This window comes from Panthera pardus, unplaced genomic scaffold (genome assembly GCF_024362965.1).
Source record: "Panthera pardus isolate Hobbes unplaced genomic scaffold, ASM2436296v1 HiC_scaffold_20, whole genome shotgun sequence".
Classification (NCBI taxonomy): Eukaryota; Metazoa; Chordata; class Mammalia; order Carnivora; family Felidae; genus Panthera; species Panthera pardus.
In genome coordinates, this window is record NW_026526766.1 from 88,495,462 (window position 1) to 88,518,776 (window position 23,315).

A 23,315-nucleotide genomic window follows, 5' to 3' on the forward strand; every position below is an offset into this window, starting at 1 on the left:
AGAAAACAGCAAGAACATGTCTTCGAAGACCATCATCAGGCTGTTTCTCGGTGCCTGTACGACCTTGTCTTCATTATAGTGATGGCAGTTTACCATCCCCGCCCCTTACTCCAGGCTGGGCTCTGGGCCAAGCACTTGGCAGGTGCTTAGGTATTTCCAACAGGAAGGATTGAATGCAGGGAATGAAGTGCTCAGGGGATGGCTGGAAGGCCTGGAAGGGCTGACAGCCAGGACACTGCAGAACTGACCCACCTGGGAAGCTGCCACCGCCCGAGGCTCTGGGAGCTCACCCTTTAAGTGCAATCTAGGGGCCAGAAAACAGGAGCCAAGACACCCCTACTGCTGCCACCCCAGGGAGCTAGATACAGGAAGCATGCTGCTGCAGGAAACCTCCTCCTCTGTGACCCCTCTTGCCACCAGAGAAATCCACCTCTGCCCACTTCTACCTTCCAAATCACAAGCAAGGACCTCTGGCTGGCAGGACCTAGTTTGCATCAGGAACCCTAGCTGCAGAGGCTGCAGCTGAAAAATAGTCCTTAGCATGTTAGGGCATTTATTTCTATTTTCCTTAGAGGTTTATTGGGGGGGGGGGGCAGGGGAAGGGCTGCTCAATTTTATCCATCCATTGATATAAATATGTGGCTTTTCTTCTGTGAGTTGCTAATTTTTAAAAAAATTTTTAACGTTTATTTCTTATTAAGAGACAGAGAGACAGAGTGTGAGCAGGGGAGGGGTAGAGAGAGGGGGAGACACAGAATCTGAAGCAGGCTCCAGGCTGCTGTCAGCACAGAGCCCAAGGCGGGGCTGGAACTCACAAACTGCGAGATCGTGACCGGGGCGGAAGTCAGTGGCCCAACCAGCTGAGCCACCCAGGCGCCACTTGTGATTTACTAATTTTAATGAACGCAGAGCAAATGGGGAGAGTGGGGGGAGGGGCACAGGGAAGGTCCCTCGGAGGTGATACTTGTGATGACACCAAGTACCCTTGGTCACAAACATCAGGTTACAATCTCTGCTTTGAGAGCAAACAGAAATCAGCAGCTGAAGCACTTTGCAGAGTTAATGGGGAGGCGGAACCGTGAGGAACCATCCCACGAATCCTCCCTCCGCCTTGGGTGACTTTGTTGCCGCATCCGTCACGGGAAAAACCGGGGGCGACGAGACCCTCATGTCCCGCCTCCCGCCCCGGGGCTCAAAAGACACTGGGGGGCGGTTCCCATGTTACGAGCAGCCACTGAAATCTCACGAAGAGCCGAAACGATCCCGCGTCTTTACCAATCCCATTTTACAGAGGAGAACGGTGAGGCTCCGAGAGGCCGGGATCCCGCCGCAGGGTCAGAAAGCAGCTCGGGCGCTCCCGGGCCCGTCCACCAGGTGGGGGTGAGCGCCCAGCGACGGAGCGGCCGGGGAGGTGGGGGTGCCGCCCTCTCCACCCCCACCCCTCCCCACCCGTCTCCACCCCTCCCCACCCCTCCCCACCCGTCTCCACCCCTCCCCTCCCCACCCCACGCCTCTCCACCCCTCCCCACCCTGCCGTGGGTCCCGCCCGCCGCGGGAGGCGGGTCCGCGCCCACCGCAGCCCGGCCGGCCGGGCGGGCAGAACCGGGCGCGCACGGCGGCGAGCGCGGGGCGTCGGTGCCCTTGGCCATGGCGGCTGCGGCGGTCCTGCTGGGCCTGGCGCTCCTGGCGCCGCGGGCGGCCGGCGCGGGCATGGGCGCGTGTTACGACGGCGCGGGGCGCCCGCAGCGCTGCCTGCCGGTGTTCGAGAACGCGGCGTTCGGCCGGCGCGCCGAGGCCTCGCACACGTGCGGCCGCCCGCCCGAGGACTTCTGCCCCCACGTGGGCGCGCCGGGCGCGGGGGCGCAGTGCCAGCGCTGCGACGCCGACGACCCCCAGCTTCACCACGACGCCTCCTACCTCACCGACTTCCACAGCCAGGACGACAGCACCTGGTGGCAGAGCCCGTCCATGGCCTTCGGCGTACAGTACCCCACCTCGGTCAACATCACCCTCCGTCTGGGTAAGCGCCGGCTCGCCCCCGGGCTGCCGTCCGTCCGTCCGTCCGTCGGGGTGCTGCGCGCCCCGGGCTGGCTGTAGAAGCCAGCTACGGGGGCCTCAGGACCGGGGCCTGTGTCCCCACCCCAGCCTCCCGGGAGCTGGAAGGGTGGACCGATGGGTGCCCCTCGGGGCTGGCAGGGGCGGGAAGCCACCCCGGAGCCCTTTTTTACAGAGGGGTGGATCTGGGTGCAAGGACGGTGCCCAGGAATGGTTGTCCCTCCTAGACCCAGAGCTTTGTGGGTAGAGGGGGGACCCACCCAGGGGGGTGGACTAGGCTGCTCTCTAGGGCAGGAGGTCTGTCATCTGGTGGATGGGGGGGGGGGGGGTCATGAATCCCTGAGGCTGTGTGTGGTCCTGGATGTATTTGGGGGGATGGGAGGGGCCAAGGCATTCACCTCCAGGAAGGTTTAGCCTCTGAGCAGGAGCCAAGCGTCACCTTGCCGTTGGGTGGCTGGACTTGATCGCAAGGCTGCCTGCCCCACCCATGCCTCCCCGCCCATCAGCACCCCCCCCCCCCCCCTCGAGCCAGAGCACAAGAACCCTCAGATCCTTGGGCTCAGCTGCCCCAGTCTGGACCCAGTCTTTCCCTTCCCACTCCTACCCCGTTCAGGAATGGGAATATCCCCTCCCCCTTCACGTCTAGCCTAACCCAGATCCTCCTTGGGCCCAGGTACTGAGCTAGGCACCTCAACTGTTGGGCGGGGTGGGGGGAGGAGGGGAGAGCACTGGTTCATACTCCCTTGTCTGTGGGTTTGAAATCTCCCCAAGCTTTGAAAATTCAAGTATTTTTAGGACTCTTTTTGGCTGCTAAACCTGACCTGAGGCTATTTATAGACCTTATTTATCCTGGAGTGAATATTCATACATTTTGTGAAATCTCATTTAAGTACAGCCTGTGGGGGTAAACCCAGTGGGGGGGTGTTCACACAATCGCGGTGTAAGGACCGCATGATCTCCCTAAACCCTTAAAAAATTCTGAATTCCAAAACACATCCCCAGCCAAGCGGTGTGGATAAGCGGTTATGGGAGAGTATCCCCAGTTTCCAGATGAGAAGACTGAGGCTCAGAGAGGTTACGTGTTTTGCCCAAAGACACACAGCTATGAAATGACTGGAAAGGAGCGTCCATGTATCTCCAAGGTCTGAGAGTAAATTCCTTTGTACGAGCTCCACCCTGAAACAGAATTGGCTCTGCCTAGCCCTGGGTGACAGCATCTTGGGGAGGGCTGGGAAATGATCTGGGAGTGACGTGGGGGATGGGGACGACAGTGAGCCCCTCAGCAGAGCGGGCCAGTTGTTGCTCGCCGCCCCACGGAGTTCATTATCTGGGGCCTCGTCACCTTGCACCGGCCCCGTCAGGACTGCTAGATGGGGCTTCTCGATGGGACGGCTGGGACCTGGGACGGCGGCGGGGTCTCTCCCCAGGCGGGTGACAGGAAACCAGCGTGGGGAGGGAGTCTGGGGGAGCTGGCTGGCTGGAGCTGGCAGAACCCCAAGGCCACAGGGGAAGGAATCTGGAACAGGGTGGGGGCCGTGGGGGAGACACGCTGTTCCGTCACCGAGGGTGGGGGGTTGGCTGATGTGTTACATGTGTCATTGGAACAGGGGGGGCGGGCAAGGGGCTCAGCCCGGGCTGGAACAAAGTGGGAGGGCGGGAAGCGTCCCGGGTTTGGATTCGGGGGCAGTTCCCGTTGGCCGAGCGCTTGTGTGCGAGGCCCTGTGCTTGGCCGTGTGACCTTGCTGAGGTGTGTGGGGAACCCTTAGCAGCAGGGAGCTTCACGCTCACGTCCACACATGTCTGCTCGCACTCAGATACCCGTCCACACACGCACACGCGGACACTCATGCACTCATACACGCTCTCACCCGCTCACTCTCACCCACTCGTGCCCACACGCTCGCCCCCACACATCTACTCGCCCGCACGTTCACACACACACACCCCTTCCCCTGAGCCGGTGTCGTGTCACTTGGTACAACACCAGGCATATGGGGGGGGGGGGCTGCGGAGGCGCTTAAAGAATAAAGGAGGGGCGCCTGGGTGGCTCAGTCAGTTGAACGTCCGACTTCGGCTCAGGTCACGATCTCGCGGTCCGTGAGTTCGAGCCCCGCGTCGGGCTCTGTGCTGACGGCTCAGAGCCTGGAGCCTGTTTCGGATTCTGTGTCTCCCTCTCTCTCTGACCCTCCCCCGTTCATGCTCTGTCTCTCTCTGTCTCAAAAATAAATAAACGTTAAAAAAAAAAGAATAAAGAAGGAAGCCTGAATGAATAGCGCCTTGGCCTCCTGGGTCCTGAGCCCCTGGGCCCAGCCGCTCTGGGCCCTCATTTGTCCGCTCTCAGAGACAGAACAGAGAAGTCACAGAACGAGCTTTGGACTCGGGCACAGCCCAGCCGGTCACCGGGCAAATGCTGCCACATCTTTGAGTCCACGCCGTCCCCTGCACGACGGGGCTAAGCCGGGCTGCCTCCCAGCCGCCTGGGCGCGTTCTGTGAGCTCCGGTCGGCCACATACTTGCAGGAGCCGTGACAGTCCTTGTGTGTGGCTGGTGTCACTCTGCTGAGAACAGCTCAGGGCTGAGGTTCCCCCCCACCCCCGGGGGTGACCTCTGCCCAAGGGACTGAGAAATGCTTGCCAGGCTGGCTCCCGAAAGATGTCCTGACCCCAGGCCCTGTTGACGCGCCGGGGGCGCCAGGGCCCCCGCCGCGGCCCCAGACTGAGCCCGTTTTGGGTTCCGTTCAAGTTTGGTTTGCGCCATGCTAAGCTGCGGATTGCATAATATCGGGGTTTTCAGGGTGTCCCCAGTGGAGGCCTCCAACCTCTCCTCCCGGCGCCCAGGCCGCCTCTGGGGACTCTATCCCCCCGCCCCCCCGCTTGGGGCTCCTGGGAGGGGAGAATGGGTGGATGGCTCTGGCCTGGGGCCCCCAGAGGGAGTGGGGTGAGGGGCAGGGGAGGGAGGGGAGGGCCGGTCAGCCCCGGGATGGAGGTCGCTGCTTTCCCAGCCCCCTGTGAGCTTGCAGACATCTGTTCCAAATCCCAGAGTCGCTAAGCCGAGCCTTCCTGTCTGGGATGAAAGGCAGCAGCAGGGTCTGGCGGCTCCTAGCCCTCCACCCAGGCCCAGGGAAGCAGGCAGGCTGGGGCGGGGGCGGGGGGGTGGGGGGGGTGGGTGGGGGGAGGGTGTTGGGGGGAGGTGCATGGTCCCCGGGGATAAGAGACACTATTCGGGAGGCTCCCACCTAGTGCTAAGAGCCCCAGCCCAGCCTGAACTCCTTTACAGGCAGGGAAACTGAGGCCCTGAATGTCAAGTCAGTTGTCCAGGGTCATGCAGCCAGTAAATGGCAGACCCTGGGATCCCGGCCAGGCTGTGCTGCCCTCGGGAATGATAAGCGGCCAAGTCAGGCAGGTGTGAGCCTTGGCTTTTGGCGGGGGGGAGGGGGAGTCTCCCTCCTAGCTTGGACACCCTCGAGTCCCCAAGCAGACGAGCTCTGAGCCCTCAAGAGGGGGCGGTTGCAGGAATAAGGCAGGTGGGCTTTGCCTGATCCCTCTCCAGCCTCAGGTCCGACTGCCGGTGGACAGGCTTTCTCCGCGCATTCGGTCAATTGGCTGGCCGTTTACTGAGCCTGGGCTGTCCTGGCCTTGGGGTCTGTCTGCCGGAGGATGACGCTGATGAGGATTTATGCTCTGGGAATACACGTGGAGTTAGCCGGCCTCGCTGAGACCTAAAGGGTAGCAGGAGCTGGCAAAAGAGCAAAGGACATTTCAGGTCAAGGGGACAGCACAGGGGAGCCAGGGGACCGCTCCGTGTGTTCTTGGACCCGGTGTCCTGGCTGGCCGGAGTGGAGGGGACAAGGAGACAGGGGGGCCGGGCCTGGGTGGGGGCTGGATGTCAGGAGGACCCTGCCGGCCCCTGCGGAGCCCTGAAGCCAGCTGTGTCTCCTGAGTTTTGGCCGCCTTGCGTCTTCCTGTCGAGGGGGAGGCCGTGTTTGCGTTGGCTGGGGCCAGTTCCGGGTGGGGGGGGTGGGGGCAGGCCCTCCTTCCGTCTCCCTGGAGGTTCTGGCTGAAACGCTGGGCTCTATGCAGGTCAGGGGTCAAGGCAGCAGCCTTGGTTTGCCTCCACCCGCAGAAGCACCAGCCCCTGGGCCCAGGGCCGACCCAGGGTTTGCAGGAGTGGGCTCAACGGAGCTCCTCCTGTGTGCCGGGCCCCGTGCCGGGCCCTGGGGATGCGGCAGCGGACGAGCCATTGTCTGCCCCGCTCAGCTTAGAGGTGCCCTCCTCCAGGCCGCCCCCCGCCCTTGCCCCCTTCGCAGGAGACCGCGCTGCTCTGAGGTGTGGGCTTGTGTCGCTCACTCGCTCTGAGATGCAGAGGGAATGCCTGTTGTCACAGCTGCACCACGACCCCTGGCACAGACCCCCTGTGCAGGGGGGGCTCGGTAACTATCGGTCGGGTAAATGAATGAACAGCAGCTAACATTCAGTCACGTACATGCTGCCTGCCTGGGACTGTTCCAGGCGCTTTGCAGGCCTTTGCTCCTAAGCCCTGTTATTATGATGCCCATTCTGCCCACCCCCCCCCCCCCCCAAAAAAATAGGAAAGGAAGGCGAGGCGGTGCGTTCAAGTCGCTTGCCCGGTTCACCCGAGGGAGGTTAGAGGTTGGGTATTTTGCCCAAGGCCGCAGGGCAGGTAGGTAAGTGGTGGAGGCCGATGTGAACCCCGGCACATCACGGCCATGCCACGTTTCCTCGCTGGGAACAGGGAAGGCGAGCGCTTGAATGCGTGAGTGCCTGACTTCCCGGCAGTGTAGACCCATCCCGAACGCCTAAGCTTGTGGCATTCACAAGGGCCCCAGCCCTCCTCGTGGCCTTACTCTGGCCACTTCACCCTCCCGTCCCCCGCCCTCCCGCATCTCCACGCCAGCCCTGCCACCAGGAATGTTCTGGCCGCACCTCCTGGAATCGCAGTGGACATTCGGGCCTCCCCCTGCACCTGTCTCGTGGTCTCCCACCTGAGCGCCCTTGACTGGGCAATTTGAACATCGTCCTGAATGTCGGCCCCCGGGTGTCACGCCGGCCTCAAGCCTCGGGTCCCAAAGGAAAGGCAGTCGCGTTCACGGCAGCACGCATCACAACAGCCAGACTGGAAGCCACCCAAGTGTCCGTGGACAGTGGGATGGATACGTGAAGCGTGGTGTAGACACGCAGTGGACTGTTATTCAGCCTTGAAAAGGAAGGAGGTTCTGACACCTGCCACAACAGGGGTGAACCTGGGGGACGACGCTGAGTGACATAAGCCAGACACAGAAGGACAAAGGCTGTATGAGTTCGCTTGTCTGAGGCCCCTAGAATAGCCTAATTCATAAAGACAGAAGGTAGAAGTGTGGGCACCAGGGGCTGGGAGGGGGAGGGAGCGGAGAGCAGTCTACGGGGTGAGGACTCTCAGTTCAGGAAGATGAAAAGAATTCTAGATGGGGGGGGCGGGGGGATGGCTGCACAACAGTGTGAATATACTTACCCCTGGTGAACTGTGTGCTTAAAGCTGGTTAAGACGCCAACTTGTATGTGCATTTCCAAGTACAAAGTCAAGGCATTCTCCCGGCTCTCCAGGCACCAGAGCAAGAAACTTGGGTGTCAGCTGTAATTCTTCCCTTCCTCCCTGGACTTCAAGCATTGACCAGAATTCTAGAGCGTTCTCTGGGATATCCTTCGTGTTTGCTCTCCTCTCCGTCATTTTCACTCAGCCCTCCCCCCCCCCCCCATCACTTCCTGCTTTCTTGCAGTGGTCTTGAACGCCCTGCACATGTGTGGTTTGTTCATTCCAGCCGCATCTCAGATCAGACTGGACCTCGGGATCCTTCTTAACACAAAGCCCTCAGCAATAATCCATCAGACGTAAAGCTTTTGCTCTTCCCAGGGTTAGACAACATGCTTGATGGTCTTGATCCATAGTTAGGGTTTAGACCCTTGGTCCAAAGAGGAGAAAACTGTGACAGGCCCGGCCCTCAGTCAGCCAGGCTCTCATGGTGCCTGGCATTGTGGTCGTGGGGATTCCCCAGCTCCTCACGGGACCCACCGAGCCCCAAATTGCCAAGAGCCCGGGTGGGAGAGGAAGCCGGGAACGGTGGATGACCATGAAATGGGGCCAAGCGAATCCCCCCTACCCCGTCCCCACCCCCGAGGCTGGGAGCAGCTCTCCCCACCTGGTTCTCATGCCCACGGTGGGCTGGGCAGCTTCGCCCACACATTCCCAGCTCCGCTCCCCACCCTGCCCTCTCCGGTCCCACCCCCCGGGCCACTGCTTCCCAGATGGCTCCAATTAAAGGGCTTTGTTTTGTTTCCACTTTCCCAAAATAAGCCTCTCTGTTCTGAGCTCATTCTGCTTGGTCAGTGCCGGATGTGGGCCGGTTGGTTTTGGGACTGCCCTGGTGTCAGTCCTGATGGGCTTCACGTCCCAGCTGGCTGGAGGGGGCATGGCTTGGTGCTCGTGGTGCCGGTCTGGGCAGCCTCCGCGGTCGTCGTGGGTACCCGCGCCCCTTTCCCGGACAGCCCCTTGTGTCCGAGCACCCACAGATTACTGAACAGGTGGTGGCCTCGTTCGGGGCAGTGACTCTGGGGACAGACGAACCCGCAGTCGAGTAGAGAGAGACTCAGCTATTTTCTGCGTGACGTGGGGCGAGTCCCTTTCTCCTGCCCAAGCCTCAGGCTCCTCGTTAGTAAAACACATGCAGTGATGAAACTGGGGATCTCAGCCGCACGGTATGAGTAAAGCATGGAGCATGGTGCCCGGCATACAGGAGGTGCTCACTAAATGCTGGCTGTTGTTAAACAGACACATCCAGGGGTCGCAGCTTGCGATATCAGTGGCCTTGTCAGGCCTGCCTGTCTCAACGCACTCACTGGATTATAAACTCCTTGAAGGTATAAATCATGAGCTTTACCTGCTCATGTGGCACGCATTTATTGAGCACCTACTGTGTGCCGGGCACTGTGCTCAGCTCTAGGGATTCCCATCCCCTGCCCCGAGAGGGTCACAGACTAGTGGGAGAGATGGGCAGGTCTTTCCAGAACAGGATAAAGAAGCCCAGGGAGGCTGGGGGAGCACTGATGAGCCATCCAAACCCACAGCTCTAGGGGTGAGTAGCCATCGGCCGGGGTTCGTGGGAAGAAGGGCATTCCACATCAGGCTGCGGTTGGGGCATGTGGTCAGTCGGCTGAGCCAGAGGGATGAGCAGAGGGAGCAGAGGGATGCAGCAGAGCCAGCCAGGTAAGGAGCCGAGAGAACAGCATGCAGGCAGAGGGAACAGCATATTGGGCTGCTAGGAGGTGAGATCTGTGTGCTCCCAAGCAGCGTTGTCCCCAGTGAAGGGTTGCGGATGACATTCTGGCCCAGTTTTCCTGAAGGGGACACACCTCTCCTAACCACCCTGAAGCCTCGTCATCCCCTGGAGCTCGCAAGGGTGCGGGCTAAAGCTGCACGTTTAATTCTTGTCGCTGTTTAGAAGATCTCGGGGCCGCTTCCTTCCCCAGCCTTCGGGTTGCCTTTGGCAGAAACCTTTTCATCACAAAGCTGGGATTAAGTTGTTTTTCTTGGCCCTTCTAATTAACTCTTGTAACAGAAAGTCCCTGCCGCGTCTCTGTGATGTTCCTGTGTCTCCTCTCACCTCCCGGCTTGGCAAGGAAGAGGAAAAGCCGTGATGTTTCCTAGTGCGTGATGTTTCCCCCTCGCACGCGATCCCAGTGACTGCCTTTTTCCAATCACGCTTCTAGCTGCCAGCTACCTTTTAAGTGGCTCCAGGCTCCCCTCCCGCGACGTGTCTGGCTGCTAGATGTTTACGGAGGAGTCTGGGCCGTCAGACCCGCAGCCGCCTCCACCCAGCGTGCTTTCGTGAAAGCCACATCTGGGCTAAGTCCCTGCCTGGTCCCGGAGCCTGATGCCTACCCTGCACAGAAGCGGCCACCAGACGCTCACTCGGTTTGCGACACATGCTTTCTTCTCAGGCACTTGGAGTTAGGATGCCCAGCTGTGCTGTAGCCGAACTTTGAAAAACATTTTGATACAGAACACGGCAAGGTGGTTGCTTTGCAAAAAAAAAAAAAAAAAAAAAATTTATGTGTTTTCTCCAGTTTTTAAATTAGACCAAGCTTTAAAAAAAAAAAAATTTATTATTAAAAAATGTTTTTTAATGTTTATTTATTGTTGAGAGAGAGAGACAGAACGTGAGCTGGGGAAGGGCAGAGAGAGAGGGAGACACAGATTCCGAAGCAGGCTCCAGGCTCCGAGCTGTCAGCACGGAGCCCGACGCGGGGCTCGAACTCACAAACCGTGAGATCGCGACCCGAGCCGAAGTCGGACGTTTAACAGAAGGAGCCACCCAGGCGCCCCTAGAGCAAGCTTTGCGAGAGAAAATCAGGAAAATGTAGAACAGTTAAAAAGGAAAACAGTCACTCACAGCCCTCTGGCCTGAGGACGGCCACACTTACTCGTCTGATGTCTCTCTCTCCTGCCTGTTCTTTGGGGGATTTTTTTTTTTAATTTTTTTTTTTAACATTTTTTTTAACGTTTATTTTTGAGACAGAGAGAGACAGAGCATGAACAGGGAGGGGCAGAGAGAGAGGGAGACACAGAATCTGAAACAGGCTCCAGGCTCTGAGCTGTCAGCACAGAGCCCGACGCGGGGCTCGAACTCACAGATCGTGAGATCATGACCTGAGCCGAAGTCGGACGCTTAACCGACCAAGCCACCCAGGCGCCCCTCTTTGGGGGATTTTAAAATGCAATCTGAGGATTCTGAGCATATGATTCCGTGTCTTACTAGTCAACATTTTGGCTTAAACTTTTCCCGTGTATTACAAGCTCACTGTCAGCTGTTTCTATGGCTTCGGTCACCCTGCGAAATGATATCGCGTCGTTTATTGGGCTCTGACGGTTCCCGTTTGTCTCCCGTTCTAAGAAACGCCTGGATGAACGTTTTCATGCGTTGAGGCTCCTTTTCTTGTTTGAATTCCCCAAAGCGGGATGATTTTCCCAGAGGCAAGGGATTTTTTCATGGCTCCGCATCCCATCCATCCCACCAAACTGCCTTTTCAAAGAGCTTGTGTATGGAGATAACGTTCCCCACCCTTTCTTTTATTGTGCTGAATACACACGACAAGCACATCTGTGTTGTTGTGCGACCGTCACCGCCGTGTATCAGTTTCTGCTGAACTGAAAGTCTGTTCCCGTTGTACGCTGACCCCTCGCCACGCCTCCCCCGACCCCGGCTTCTGGCCCCCGCCGCCCTCCTTCCCGTGTCTATGAACTTGACGGCTCATATCTGGTGGAATCATAGTATTTGTCTGTGGCTGGCGTATTTCACTCAGCATGATGCCCTCAGGGTCCGTCCAAGTTGTAATTAACGTGTGTGACGATTTCCTTCCTTCTCAAGGCGGCATAATGTTGGTGTGGATAGACCACGCTTTGTTTATCCGTCATCCACCGGTGGACACGCGGGGTTTCTTTTTACCTTCTGGCTATTGTGAATCGTGCCACTGTGAGTTCGGTGTGCAGATATCTGTTTGAATCCATGCTTTCAGTTCTTTGGGATATATACCCCCATTGCTGGATCGTACGGAAATTCCTGCTGTGAGTACTTTTTCGGAGCGAGTACCCCATTGTACGTTCCCATAAACCACGCACGAGGTTTCAGTTTCTCTACGTCCTCACCGACACCTGTCAATGTGTGTTTTTTCCCCTCTAATTGTGGCCATCCTAATGCATGTGAGGTCCCATTCTTAAAAATAGATGTAACAGCTTTAGGGAGATAGAATTCATCATATAATTCACCCATTTGTTAAATTGTTTTTAATGGTTATTTATTTTTAAGAGAGAGAGAGAGACGGAGTGTGAGCAGGGGAGGGGCAGAGAGAGAAGGAGACACAGAATCGGAAGCAGGCTCCAGGCTCCGAGCTGTCACCGCAGAGCCCGATGCGGGGCTCAAACCCCTGAACCATGAGATCGTGACCCGAGCGGGACCGACTCCGCCGGCTGAGCCACCCAGGCGCCCCTCAACCCACCCATTTGAACTGTACAATTCAGGGGCGCCTGGGTGACTCAGTTGGTTCAGCGTCCCAACTCTTGGTCTCAGCTCAGGTCTTGACCTCAGGGTCGTGAGTTCAAGCCCCACCCTGGGCTCCGGGCCGGGTATGAAGCCTCCTTAAAAAATACGTAAATGACATAAAGTGTGCAGTTCAGTGGCTTTTAGTCTGTTCATGGAGAGGTGTACCCATTCCCACAGTCACTCTGGGAGCATTTCATCACCCCTAAAAGAAAACGCTGTACCCATTCGCAGTGTCCCCCAGTCTCCACTATGTCCCCCTCCACCCTGACAACCACAAATATACTTTCTGCCTTTGCCTACTCGGGACATTCAGTATAAGGGGAACTTTACAGCGTGTTGTCTTTTGTGATTAGCCTCTTTCATTTACCGTACTGTTTCGGAGGCTGCTCCACATCACGGCGTATTTTCAGAACGTCGTTTCCCTTTTGGTACCAAATCATGTTCCATTGGGTGACACGGCACATTTTATTGATTCATTTGTCAGCTGACAAACATTTGAGTCGTTTCCACTCTTTGGCTGTTTTGAGTAATGCTGCGGTGAACATCCGTGCGCGTTTGTGTAGACACGTGTTTTCATTTTGCTGGGGTACACGCCCAGGGGTGGGACGGCCGCGTCATACGGTATTTCCGTGTTACCCTTCTGAGGACCCATCGGGCTGTCCTTCCGCAGCAGCCGCCATCTTGCATTGCCACCAGCCGTGTGGGAGGGTTCCAGTGTCTCCAGCCCTTCGTCACCACTTGTTACTATCGGTGTTGATTATCGCCTTCCCAGTGCGTGTGGTCACTCGTTATGGTTTTGATTCGCGTGTCCCTGACGGCTGGTGACGGTGAGCCTCTGCTCATGTGCTTATTGGCCATTTGCATAATCTTTGGAGAAATGCGTTTACATCCTTTGCCCCCTTTTTTTTTTTTAATTGGGCTATTTGATTTTTTTATGGTTGAGTTGTAAGGATCGTTTACGTATTCTAGGTAAATCCCTTATTAGATGTGAAACTGGCAAATATCTTCTCCCATCCTGTGCGTTTTCGTTTTCTCAATAGTGTCTTCAGAAACACAGACGCTTTTGACTTTGTTCAAGTCCACTGTGTCCATTTTTGCTTCTGTCACGTGTGTTTTTGGTGTCACATCTAAGAAGGCTTTGCCCAGCCCAAGTCACAAAGGTGTGCCGCTGTGTTTTCTTCTAAGAGTCTTATAGTTTTACCACTTACATGGGACCAACGTGTATCTTTTTTTAATGTTTATTTTTTTTATTTTGAGAGAGAGAGAGAGAGTGCGCATGAGCAGGGGAGGGGCGGAGAGAGGATCTAAGCAGTGCAGAGCCTGACGCAGGGCTTGAACTCACAGAGCATGAGATCATGACCTTAGCCTAAACCGAAGAGTCAGACGCTCAGCCGACTGAGCCAGCTGGGCGCCCCCATAGGACCAACGTATTTAAGCAGAGGACTGTAGTGATGCCTCCTCGGTGGGGAAGACTGCAGGCAGCCAGGCGGGCCTCTGGGAGCATCTGGGACCCGGGCAGAGGGAAGAAAGCAGATTTGGGAAGGAAGAGAGGACACACTCGTGCTGCTCCCAGGGGTGGGTGGCTACCAGCGATGGTAGGACCTGTGGCCACTTGTTCATCTGTTTACACGTGCGTAGACACTCCTGGGTGCCTGCTGGGTGTTGGCACTTTGCGAGGCACTGGGGTGGCCAAGTTTAAAAAAGACAGGGATGGGGCTCCTGGGTGGCTCAGTCGGTTGAGCGTCCGACTTCGACTCGGGTCACGATCTCGCGGTCCGTGAGTTCGAGCCCCGCGTCAGGCTCTGGGCTGATGGCTCGGAGCCTGGAGCCTGCTTCCAATTCTGTGTCTCCCTCTCTCTCTGCCCCTCCCCTGTTCATGCTCTGTCTCTCTCTGTCTCAAAAATAAATAAATGTTAAAAAAAAATTTTTTTTAAAAAAAGACAGGGCACGTGCTAGTCTTGAGCTCTATCCAGTGAGGGATGCAGGTTGATGAGATGAGCAGGGAGAGACAGACCATGTCGTAGTCAATGTGATACCCAGGTATTGTGTGGTGACCCCCTCCCTAGCCGGGGGGGGGGGTTGGAATGTGTCGGGGGCGGGGTGGGTGGCTAAATGGAGGAAGGCTCTGTCAGGAGGGGCACCCGTGTGGAGGCCTGTAGGAGGGGAGTGGTGAGCACGTGGGGACATCTGGGCAGCAGGGAGATCACCTTCGAAATCAGCCCTTGATTTCCCGCTGGTTTTGCACTTACACACCCACTTGGTTTAGAGGGGCCAATGCTCAGTGAACTGTGGAGGCCGCCGCCCCCTCCCCCAACTCACCCAGCCCGGCCCCCGGCCCCAGAAGTGAGTTCTGTCCCTTCCTTCCTATCCCCCAGCAGTACTTGGTTCTTTTGTGCTTAGCACTGCTCGCTGACCGCCCCCCCCCCCCCTGCACCGAGGACAGATGAACACGTAGGGACCCTTCCCTCCCTGCCCCCTCTGCACCCCACTCACAGCCCTTCTGCCCATCCCGGCCTCCAGTACAGCGCGGGGTCATCGTGGGAGGTCTGGATTCATCATTGTGGGTACTCCTGGGGCACGATGGTGGGAACTGGGCAGGGCGGGGGCCGAAGCGCGAAGCTTGAAGCCCCCCGTCTTGGTGTCGGCAGCGTGGGAGAGGGGAGCAGGGCTAAAGCTGGTGGGGGAGGAGGCAGGGGGGGAGGGGATGAGCAGGGGGGCCAAGGAGCAGCCCAGGAGCCTGACCTAGGAGGGTGGGCTGCGTGGAGGCCTGGGGACTCCCCCCCGCCCCCCAGGAAGTAAGGCAAGGCCGGGTCCCCTGGCTGTGGCCACGGAGGGCTGTTGGTGAGGTAGCTTTGCAGGAGCAGTTTCTACGGAGCGGCCCACAGAAGCTGAATTGCGGTGGACTGGGGCCCGAGTTGGGAGTTGAGGCCACGGGGCCAAGCAGATGTAGACTTCTCTAGAGAAATTTGGGCCAGAAGAGAAGTTCGATGGACACTGGAAGAAGAGAGGGACCTGGAGGGTGGCATTAGGGTTCGAGGGAGTCGGGACACGGTCTGGGGAGGAATGAGCCCAAAGGCACAGGTGGAAGGGTTGGTTCTCCTGGGCTGTAGCAAAAGAAATAACTTTCTGATGGTCACGGAGGCTTCTACAGAACGTGGCAACGTCCCGTTGCTGGAGCTCTTTGGACAAAAAGGGTTGGCTGCTTCTCGGGGGTGTTATAATGCAGCTTCTTGCGCAGGGAGGCAAGTTGGCCTAAGTAAGGGACAGCAGATGCCTAGGAAGTATGCCAGAATTGTGCTCTCTGCTCCGTGCCCCTGATAGACATCGCGTCTCCGTCGTGGCCCAACCCACCCGAGATCGTTTACACAGCCCTGCCCTGCTGCTCTCCCTGGACCGGGACCGCGACCCTCCCTTCCCTTCCGTAAAATGGGCCCGCGTCTTCCTGCCGCAGGGAAAGCCTACGAGATCACCTACGTGAGGCTGAAGTTCCACACCAGTCGCCCCGAGAGCTTTGCCATCTACAAGCGCACCCACGCGGGCAGCCCGTGGGAACCCTACCAGTACTATAGTGCCTCCTGCCAGAGGACCTACGGCAGGCCCGAGGGCCACTCCCTGCGCCCCGGTGAGGACGAGCGCGTGGCCTTCTGCACCTCCGAGTTCAGCGACATCTCCCCGCTGAGCGGGGGCAACGTGGCCTTCTCCACCCTGGAGGGCCGGCCCAGCGCTTACAACTTCGACGAGAGCCCCGTGTTGCAGGTCAGAGAGGAGCAGGGCTGGGGCTGCAGGGGGGATGCCCAGGCCTGGGGGCGGGGGGGGGTGGGGCACACAGGAAAGTGGGAAATAAAAGGACACAGGGGCCCCTGGGTGGCTCAGTCGGTGAAGCATCCGAGTCTCGGTTTCGGCTCAGGTCGTGATCGATCGTGAGTTCGAGCCCCGCACCGGGCTCCGTGCTGACAGTGTAGAGCCTGCTTGGGATTCTCTGTCTCCCTCTCTCTCTGCCCCTCCCCTGCTCGCTCTCTCTCTCTCTCTCTCTCTCTCTCTCTCTCTCTCAAAAATAAATAAACAGTAAAAAATATTTTTGAATTAAAAACAAAAAAGAAAGAAAAACAAAAACGTGGAAAGAACACGAATTTGGGAACCATAGAGTCCCGGTTCTGTGCTCTCCAGAACATTCTGCAGTGACAGAAGTGGTCTCCAACTGTACCTTCCAATGGCAGCCGCTAGCCACATGTCTATAGAGCACTTGAAATGAGACTAGCCTGACCGAGGAACTGAATTTTAAGTCTTATTTCATGTTAATGAATTTAATTGAAAGAGCCTCGTGTAGACGGTCAACTATACCGTGGTCAGCACAGTGCTTGGCACGTAAGAGGTGCTCAGTCTCGCTCTGAAGGTAATTTTCGTCCCCATGGCGAGGGATAGCAGGCCCGTAGCTGTGTCCGTTCATCCAGGACCCCCCCACCCCCAGCCGCCCAGCCCTCCTGGACGTCCAAACCCCCCCTCAGGTTGGTGGCTGTCCCGGTATTGGCACCCACGCATGTCCATGTTCCTGTGTGTCCCTGACCTTTCACCTACAGACGCGGTGGCCTGCTCGATGTTTGTGGGCGTTGGACAGCCCTCCAGTCCCTTCCCTGAGTTTTCTGTGCTGAGGAAACACTGCTGGCCCTTCCACCCCCGACAGATCCAGAACATTCCTTTTGCCGGTCAGAGATAACAAGGGGGCCAGGGTTAGCATCCTGTTTCTTTCTAGAGGGAACACGTAGCCCCAGAAAGGAGCCGTGTCCCTGCCCTGGCTGCCCAGCCCAAGAGGACATGGAATCAGCTGGCTCAAGTCCCTAAGACCACCCTCAGGTTCAGTGGTTCGCTTGAAGGGCTCCCAGAATGCGGGACGGCCGCTAAGCACCCAGTGACGAGAGGCGCCCGGGGCAGGGTCCGGGAGGGACTGGTATAAGCTTCCTCTTCTCTCCCGTACAGTCGTGGGGACGGCACTTACTTCCCCCAGCAGCGATGTGACTGCACAGAGTACTGCCACCCAGGGAGACTCGGGTTACCCGGGACTCCAGGGTTTTTTCTGGGGGTCGGTCGCATAGACGCGGCCAACCGCCTTCCGCTCCCCCAGAGGTCAGGCTGAGCTTGTGTGGCCCGAGGCACCCCCATAAACCAGTTGTTAGCAGAGACTATCTGGAGTGGCCCAAGACCCCAGGCGAACAGAGACATTCTTATCAAGCAGGGCATTCTGGGGGCTTAGAGATGATCTCCCAGGAGCCGGGGCAGAGGCCAGACCTCTGTTTGGGCAAAGCTAATCATAACGGGACAGAATCGCATGCCCAGATGTCCAAGCTCTGCTTACCTCGTGAAAACGTTCTTACGTCATCATCGTGATTCTGTGTAAAATGACAGTTTCTTCTCCCCGGGGCTCCACGTTGTGTAGATTACAAATTATTAGCCAAGGTCATCTGAAGACAAGCAGGGGGCTGGGCCCCTGCTCCTGTGTCCCAGCCATCACGCCGGAGCAGAGGCTCAGGCTGACACCCTTCCCTGACATGTTGTCTTATGTGGGCTGGACGTTGTCCCCGACGGAGAAGCAACCTCTTCGGAAAGCCGTCACCCCACCCCCACCCCACTGCACCCCCCGCCCCCGCTGCTCCCAGGTGGACACCAGGGTCGGAGAAGGACAACGAAAGGCAAGCCCACGTTGCCCTTCTGTCCCGTCCTCCCCTCTGGGCACATCTGGGATGGTGCTTCCTCTGAGGATTGGAGCATTTGGGGGCGGGAAGTAAGGAAGGATGTGTCCGCATGGCTGCTGGGTCTTGGGTCCCTCTGTTCCCCATCAGGGACCAAGGACCTTGGAGAGAAGGCTGACTTGGCACATTTGGGCCAGATCCCTGAATGCACACTGACATTGGCAAAGTGGTTCGTGGAGTGATGGGCACTTACAGACTCTGCTCAGTGCTGAGGCTTCCACTGAAGTCTTCCAGTGAGAGACTCTCTCTCCCCAGCAGAAACATCCTTGGGCGGAGGCCCTGGGTCCCAGGCAGCGGGCTGGCAAGCGGCTGAGCTCGGGGGGAGCCGGGGGCAGCGGAGACCTGCCGGGCCGCGTCACGCTGGGGCCCCAAGACAGACTTTGCCAGGAGTTCGTTTCTGCCCTGATGGGCCTGATTGCTAAACCAGGAGCCCCTGGGCTGAATTAAAATGTTGATTAAAATTCAGCCGGAGCTGCCTCTGTGTACCTCTGATTATAACAGCAGGCGGATGAAAATGTCAGCCTTCACGTGGGCTCTCCCCCACCTCCCTGCCATGCTCTTCTAGGGAGACGGTGTCATTCAACGATCAGCTAGTATTTACTGAGTACCGGCTACGTGCCAGGCAGAGCCTGGGGGCTGGGGGTGCCGGGAGCACAAGGGGCCCCAAGTCCCTGCTCTCGCAGCGCTCACATTCTGGTGGGACAGATGTCACCTGGGGCAGGTGTCTTCACCTTCAGGCAGAACACCTTCAGGCTGCCCGGGGGCGGGGGGGGCGAGGGGGGTCTCCTGGGACCCAGGGACGAGCCAAGCTTAGACAAACTCCAAGCACAGTGCGGAAGTAAGGAGCGTGGGCTTTGGGGTCCTGCCCAAAGGCAACCTTCAGGCAGAACAGGGTGAAAGTAAATACCCAGGGGCCCGCTGATGCCTTCCCTCCTCCCCAACCTTGTTCCCCACCCCCGCCCCTCCCAGGAGTGGGTCACCAGCACCGAGCTACTCATCTCCCTGGACCGGCTCAACACGTTCGGGGATGACATCTTCAAGGACCCCAAGGTGTTGCAGTCCTACTACTATGCCGTGTCTGACTTCTCTGTGGGCGGCAGGTAGGTGGAAGGCAGCTTGGCGGGGCCCCAGGACCCTGGCCATGGGGCACAAGGTAACTACCATGAGGGAGTCACCCAGGGGCTGCTGTGCGGGGTAGAGAAACCCCTTGAGATGCCTCTGGGCATCTGGGGGAGACAGAAGAAGCAGGATCCTGGTCCTCTGGACCCGGCATTCGAGGCCTTGGTGGCCCAGCTGCATCCCAATTCCTGCTTTTCTCCCATCAGCTATGTTTCCACCACCATGCGCAGGACCTTCCAGACCTTTGCACCTGCTGTTCCCTCTGCGAGCAGATGCTTGCCTTATGTCTGTCCCCTCTCTGCTGTGGGAACTGCCGGGCGTTGCCGTCCGGGCCCTCGGTGCCGGCTCCTGCTCTGGTGATCGGTACATGCTCTGGTTTGTCTAAGCATCTCCCCTCTCTGAGAAGCAGGGCAGAGGCCTCGTCTCTCTCAGCATTCTCGGCCTGTCGCCCATGCGGCCGTGGGTACGGATCCGGGGGAGACGCAAAGGGTGACTTTGGCATGAAAGCTCAGGGGCTTCCTTCCTGGAAAGGGACGAGAGAGACAGAGGTGTTCCTGCCCCAACGTCAAGGGGGTGGCGGACAGCAATCAGATCACTCTCTCCGACACACAGCACGCTCCAGAATAACGGGAACGGGGGCCGGGCAGGGCATGCTGGCGGTCAGGGAGACTGCTGCGTAGACGGGGGCCCGGCCAAGGTTCGGGGAGGCCGGCATCCTGGGCGGAAGGGCCCAGCGTGTGCCAGCCCGGGAGGCAAGGCTGGAAGATGGTCGGGACCGTGGGCCGAGTTCATTCACGTGCCGCAGGCCGCGGGGTGCTCTCGAAGGATTTGGCCAGGGTGGTCACAGGGCTTTAAAAGGCCCCAGCCCCACCCCCGACATTGCGTGGGGACGGAGAAGAGGAGAGAGAGAAGACGCGCGATGTTACAAAGTGGCCGTGGGAGGTGGTAGTAAGGCAGGGAGAAGCAGCATGTGGGTCCACGAGGTTTTTAGGATAGGAAGTCCATGTGCTCTGGGTGGGGGGGTGGAGGGGTGGGGGGGATGGCCCATCTGGGGGGGGGGGGGAAACAAGGGGCTTCTGTAGTTCAGGGATGCTTGGGGGCGTTGAGAGAGGTGGAGAAGTCCAGGAAGGGGATGCGAGCCCCGGCCTGTGCAGGGCTGGGCTGGGAGCGAAGGGGCAGTGGGGGTGTCCGGGAGGGCCCCTCTCTTCCTCCTCCCCCGTCACCCCTGCACTTGATTCGGGTCAAACCACCCCGGGGGAGGGGCTCTCCAAGGATGGCGGGCCGTGGCGAGCTCCAGCGCCTGCTGTCAGGGGGCTTCAGGCCAGAGAACATCTGGGTCCCAGCTGCCAGAGCCGGACCACCCTGGGGCCTGCAGCTGGCTGGGGGGCAGGTGGGCCAGCGGCATCCCACCCACAACGGCCTACAGGAATTTCACTCCTTCCCTTGGAGTCTGAGAGCTTCATGGGGGAGGGCGGTGTCTGCAGACCCCCGTGGGGACGTGGGGGGTCCCTTGTCCCAAGACTGAGGATCCTTGTCTCTCGAGACTCGTATCCACGTCACCCCCACCAGAAATGCTGGACCGTGACCTGCCTCCCCTGGGCTCCCGTGGAGGAAACAATGCCCTGTGCCCGTCCCACGCCCTGTGTCCCCAAAGTAAAAAAAAAAACAAAACACTGAGGGTGCAAGCCGTGGTCAGCGATTTCTTCATACCCACTGAGGGCAGAGCGTGGAACACAGCTTATGGGAGCCACCAAGTGGCCATGGTGTGGCGCCCAGGAGCCTGGAGTCTGCACACCGTAGGACAGGGCTCCCATTCCGCCTCTGCTGCTTAGCGTCCGTGACTTCGTGGCCTGTGCCTCAGTTCCCCCATCTGTTAAATGGGGGTAATAAAAGTGGATGGAAGGGGTTCGTCTGCGTGTGCCGTCAGCCCTCCATTACTGTCGACCCCGGGCACGCGGCCGAGGTTCCTTAAAGCTCCGTCACTGAGCACAGGACCGGGGGCTCGTCTGAATGCCTGGCGGTGAACCCCTTGCCTTCCGCCGTTTCTGGACCCCCTGCCCCGTGTGTCCCCAGGTGCCAGTGCCACGGACATGCCAGCGAGTGTGGGCCCGAGGAGGCGGGCCGGCTGGCCTGCAGGTGCCAGCACAACACCACGGGCGTCGACTGCGAGCGCTGTCTGCCCTTCTTCCAGGACCGCCCGTGGGCCCGGGGCACCGCTGAGGCCGCCAACGAGTGTGTGCGTGAGTGTCCTGGGGCTTTGGGCCGCGGCACAGACTCCCCGAGACCCCGCAGTGGGGGCTGCTCCGAACACCAGCCCCCACGTCCCTGCGGGATCAGGGGAGGCTGGGAGAGAGCTGGAGGGGACGTTTGTTCCTCGGCCCTCCCCCAGACCAAATCCCCCAGTAGAGGCTGCGGTCAGAGGGCTGGGAGGCCCCCCGACTGTGCCTTTGTTTCAGCTGCTCTAGCCGCAGCTGCTAATCAAAGCCAGAAGGCCCCGGGTCCTGGGGAGGGGGGAGGGGGGCGCCGACCTGCCCCCCCAGCCTCTCCCACGGCCCCCCAGGCAGCCATTGATGTCTCAGTCCCCGTGTGATGTGGCTCTGACCACCTAACCTCAGGGACAGGCTGGAGACGATGGGGCCCGTCCTACCTTCTCCAGGGACGCAGGGCTGCCCACGGCCTGCTTGGGTCCGTCCCCGCCCGGCAGGCTGGCCCATCCCAGCTTCCCACTGTCCCCAAGCCCTGCCCTGCCTCCCAGAGAGTCATCTGAGTTGCTTCAGGCCCTCTGCGCGGAGCTGGCCATCCTGGGGCTGCCAGAGCTGGGGCGGGGAGGGGACGGCCTGGTCCAGGAACAGGGCACTGGCTGGCTGCAGGAGCTTCCCAAGGGCCACTGGCCCTGCTAGGTTTCTGCTGCCCTCACTGGCCTGGGGTCACCTGCCCTCACTCCACCAAGGAGTCCTCCCTGGGGCCAAAGGAAGCTGTGCCGGCCGGCTCCTCCGTTCTGAGCCTGAGTCTCTCTCCATGGTGGGGACGCAAAAAGCCAGACCACTTCTCCTGCCGTGTCCTTGTCCTCTCCGCCAGCAGCCTGGAAGCCGGGCACTTCGGACCTGACCCCCTGCCGCCCAGTGCAGGCCGCCCTGAGCTCGGCCTCATCCCTGACCCTCTAGCCCACCTGATTGTGTCTTTGTACGCAGCCTGGTCCAAGCCCCATCACCCCTCCCACCCCAACTCTGGGCCCGAAGCTCCAGCTTCTCTGCTCCCCAGCTCCTGTGTAACCCTCCCAAAGCCTGCCTTGCCGCAAGTGAAGTCCACTGACCGTGGCCGCCTGGCCTCCCCGGATCATGCTCTGCTGACCTCTCGACCTCCCAGCTGCCCCTGCACCACTCCCTGTCCCCTTGTGCTGCCCCTTGAGGGTCCGGTTTGGGAAGACCAGTCGACGGGTCTCCATACCCTTGATCAAGCTTGACCTGCCTCGAGCTGCCGGCTCCTTCATCACAAGACCACCCCGCCCCCGCCCCCCGGGCCCCGGCCGCTCACGCACAGCCCCCTGTCCCCTGCCCCCTGCCCACAGCTTGCAATTGCAACGGCCACTCTGAGGAGTGTGTGTTCGACCGGGACCTCTTCCGCGGTACGGGCCACGGCGGCCGCTGCCTGCGCTGCCGGGACCACACGGCCGGGCCACACTGCGAGCGCTGCCAGGAGGACTTCTATCGCTGGAGCCCCCGGACGCCGTGCCAGCCCTGTGACTGCCACCCGGCAGGTGAGCGGGCCCCGCCGCCCAGCCCCCACTCCTCCCCCCGCCGCCCGGTTCGAGCCCCCACTGCCCCGAGCCCTTGCTCCCCCAGGTTCGCTACGTCTCCAGTGCGATGACTCAGGCACCTGTGCCTGCAAGGCCACCGTCACAGGCTGGAAGTGTGACCGCTGCCTGCCCGGGTTCCACTCACTCAGTGAGGGAGGCTGCCGGTGAGGGGGCCGGGGGAGCGGGTGTGCACGGCCCAGCAGGGCGCGGGGCGGTGGGCGGATTGGGACCGAGTGCCAGGAAGCAGGGGGAAGGGGATATGAGCTGTCCTTCCCTGCTCCCTTCCACGCCTCTGTCCTTCACTCCTTCACCTTCTTGACTCTGCAGCCAGTCCAGTCCCAGGCGAGGACTACAGGCACCCAGTCCCGGGAGAACGGGAGACAGGGTGTGGGTCCCACGGAAGCCCCGCCAGTCTTGGGGGTCGAGGGCAGGCTTCCCGTGCGAGGCACTGAGTTCCAGTGTGAGACCTGAGAGGCGGGGGCGGGTGTGCCAGGCAGAAGAAAAGCACGTG

At 59.4% G+C, this 23,315-nt stretch overlaps 1 protein-coding gene across 1 annotated transcript in view; it reads left to right on the top strand.

Annotated features, from left to right (window-relative positions):
- Positions 1-1,564: 1,564 nt before the first annotated feature.
- The window catches only part of LAMC3 (laminin subunit gamma 3), a 57,853-nt gene continuing 36,102 nt past the window's right edge, over positions 1,565-23,315 (top strand). Inside the window, exons 1-6 of the mRNA XM_053908439.1 lie at positions 1,565-2,020; positions 15,597-15,901; positions 18,859-18,989; positions 21,082-21,248; positions 22,577-22,765; positions 22,851-22,968. Of these exons, the coding sequence (XP_053764414.1) occupies positions 1,648-2,020; positions 15,597-15,901; positions 18,859-18,989; positions 21,082-21,248; positions 22,577-22,765; positions 22,851-22,968 (1,283 nt within the window). The 5' untranslated portion in view covers positions 1,565-1,647. The remainder of the gene's footprint in view (positions 2,021-15,596; positions 15,902-18,858; positions 18,990-21,081; positions 21,249-22,576; positions 22,766-22,850; positions 22,969-23,315) is intronic.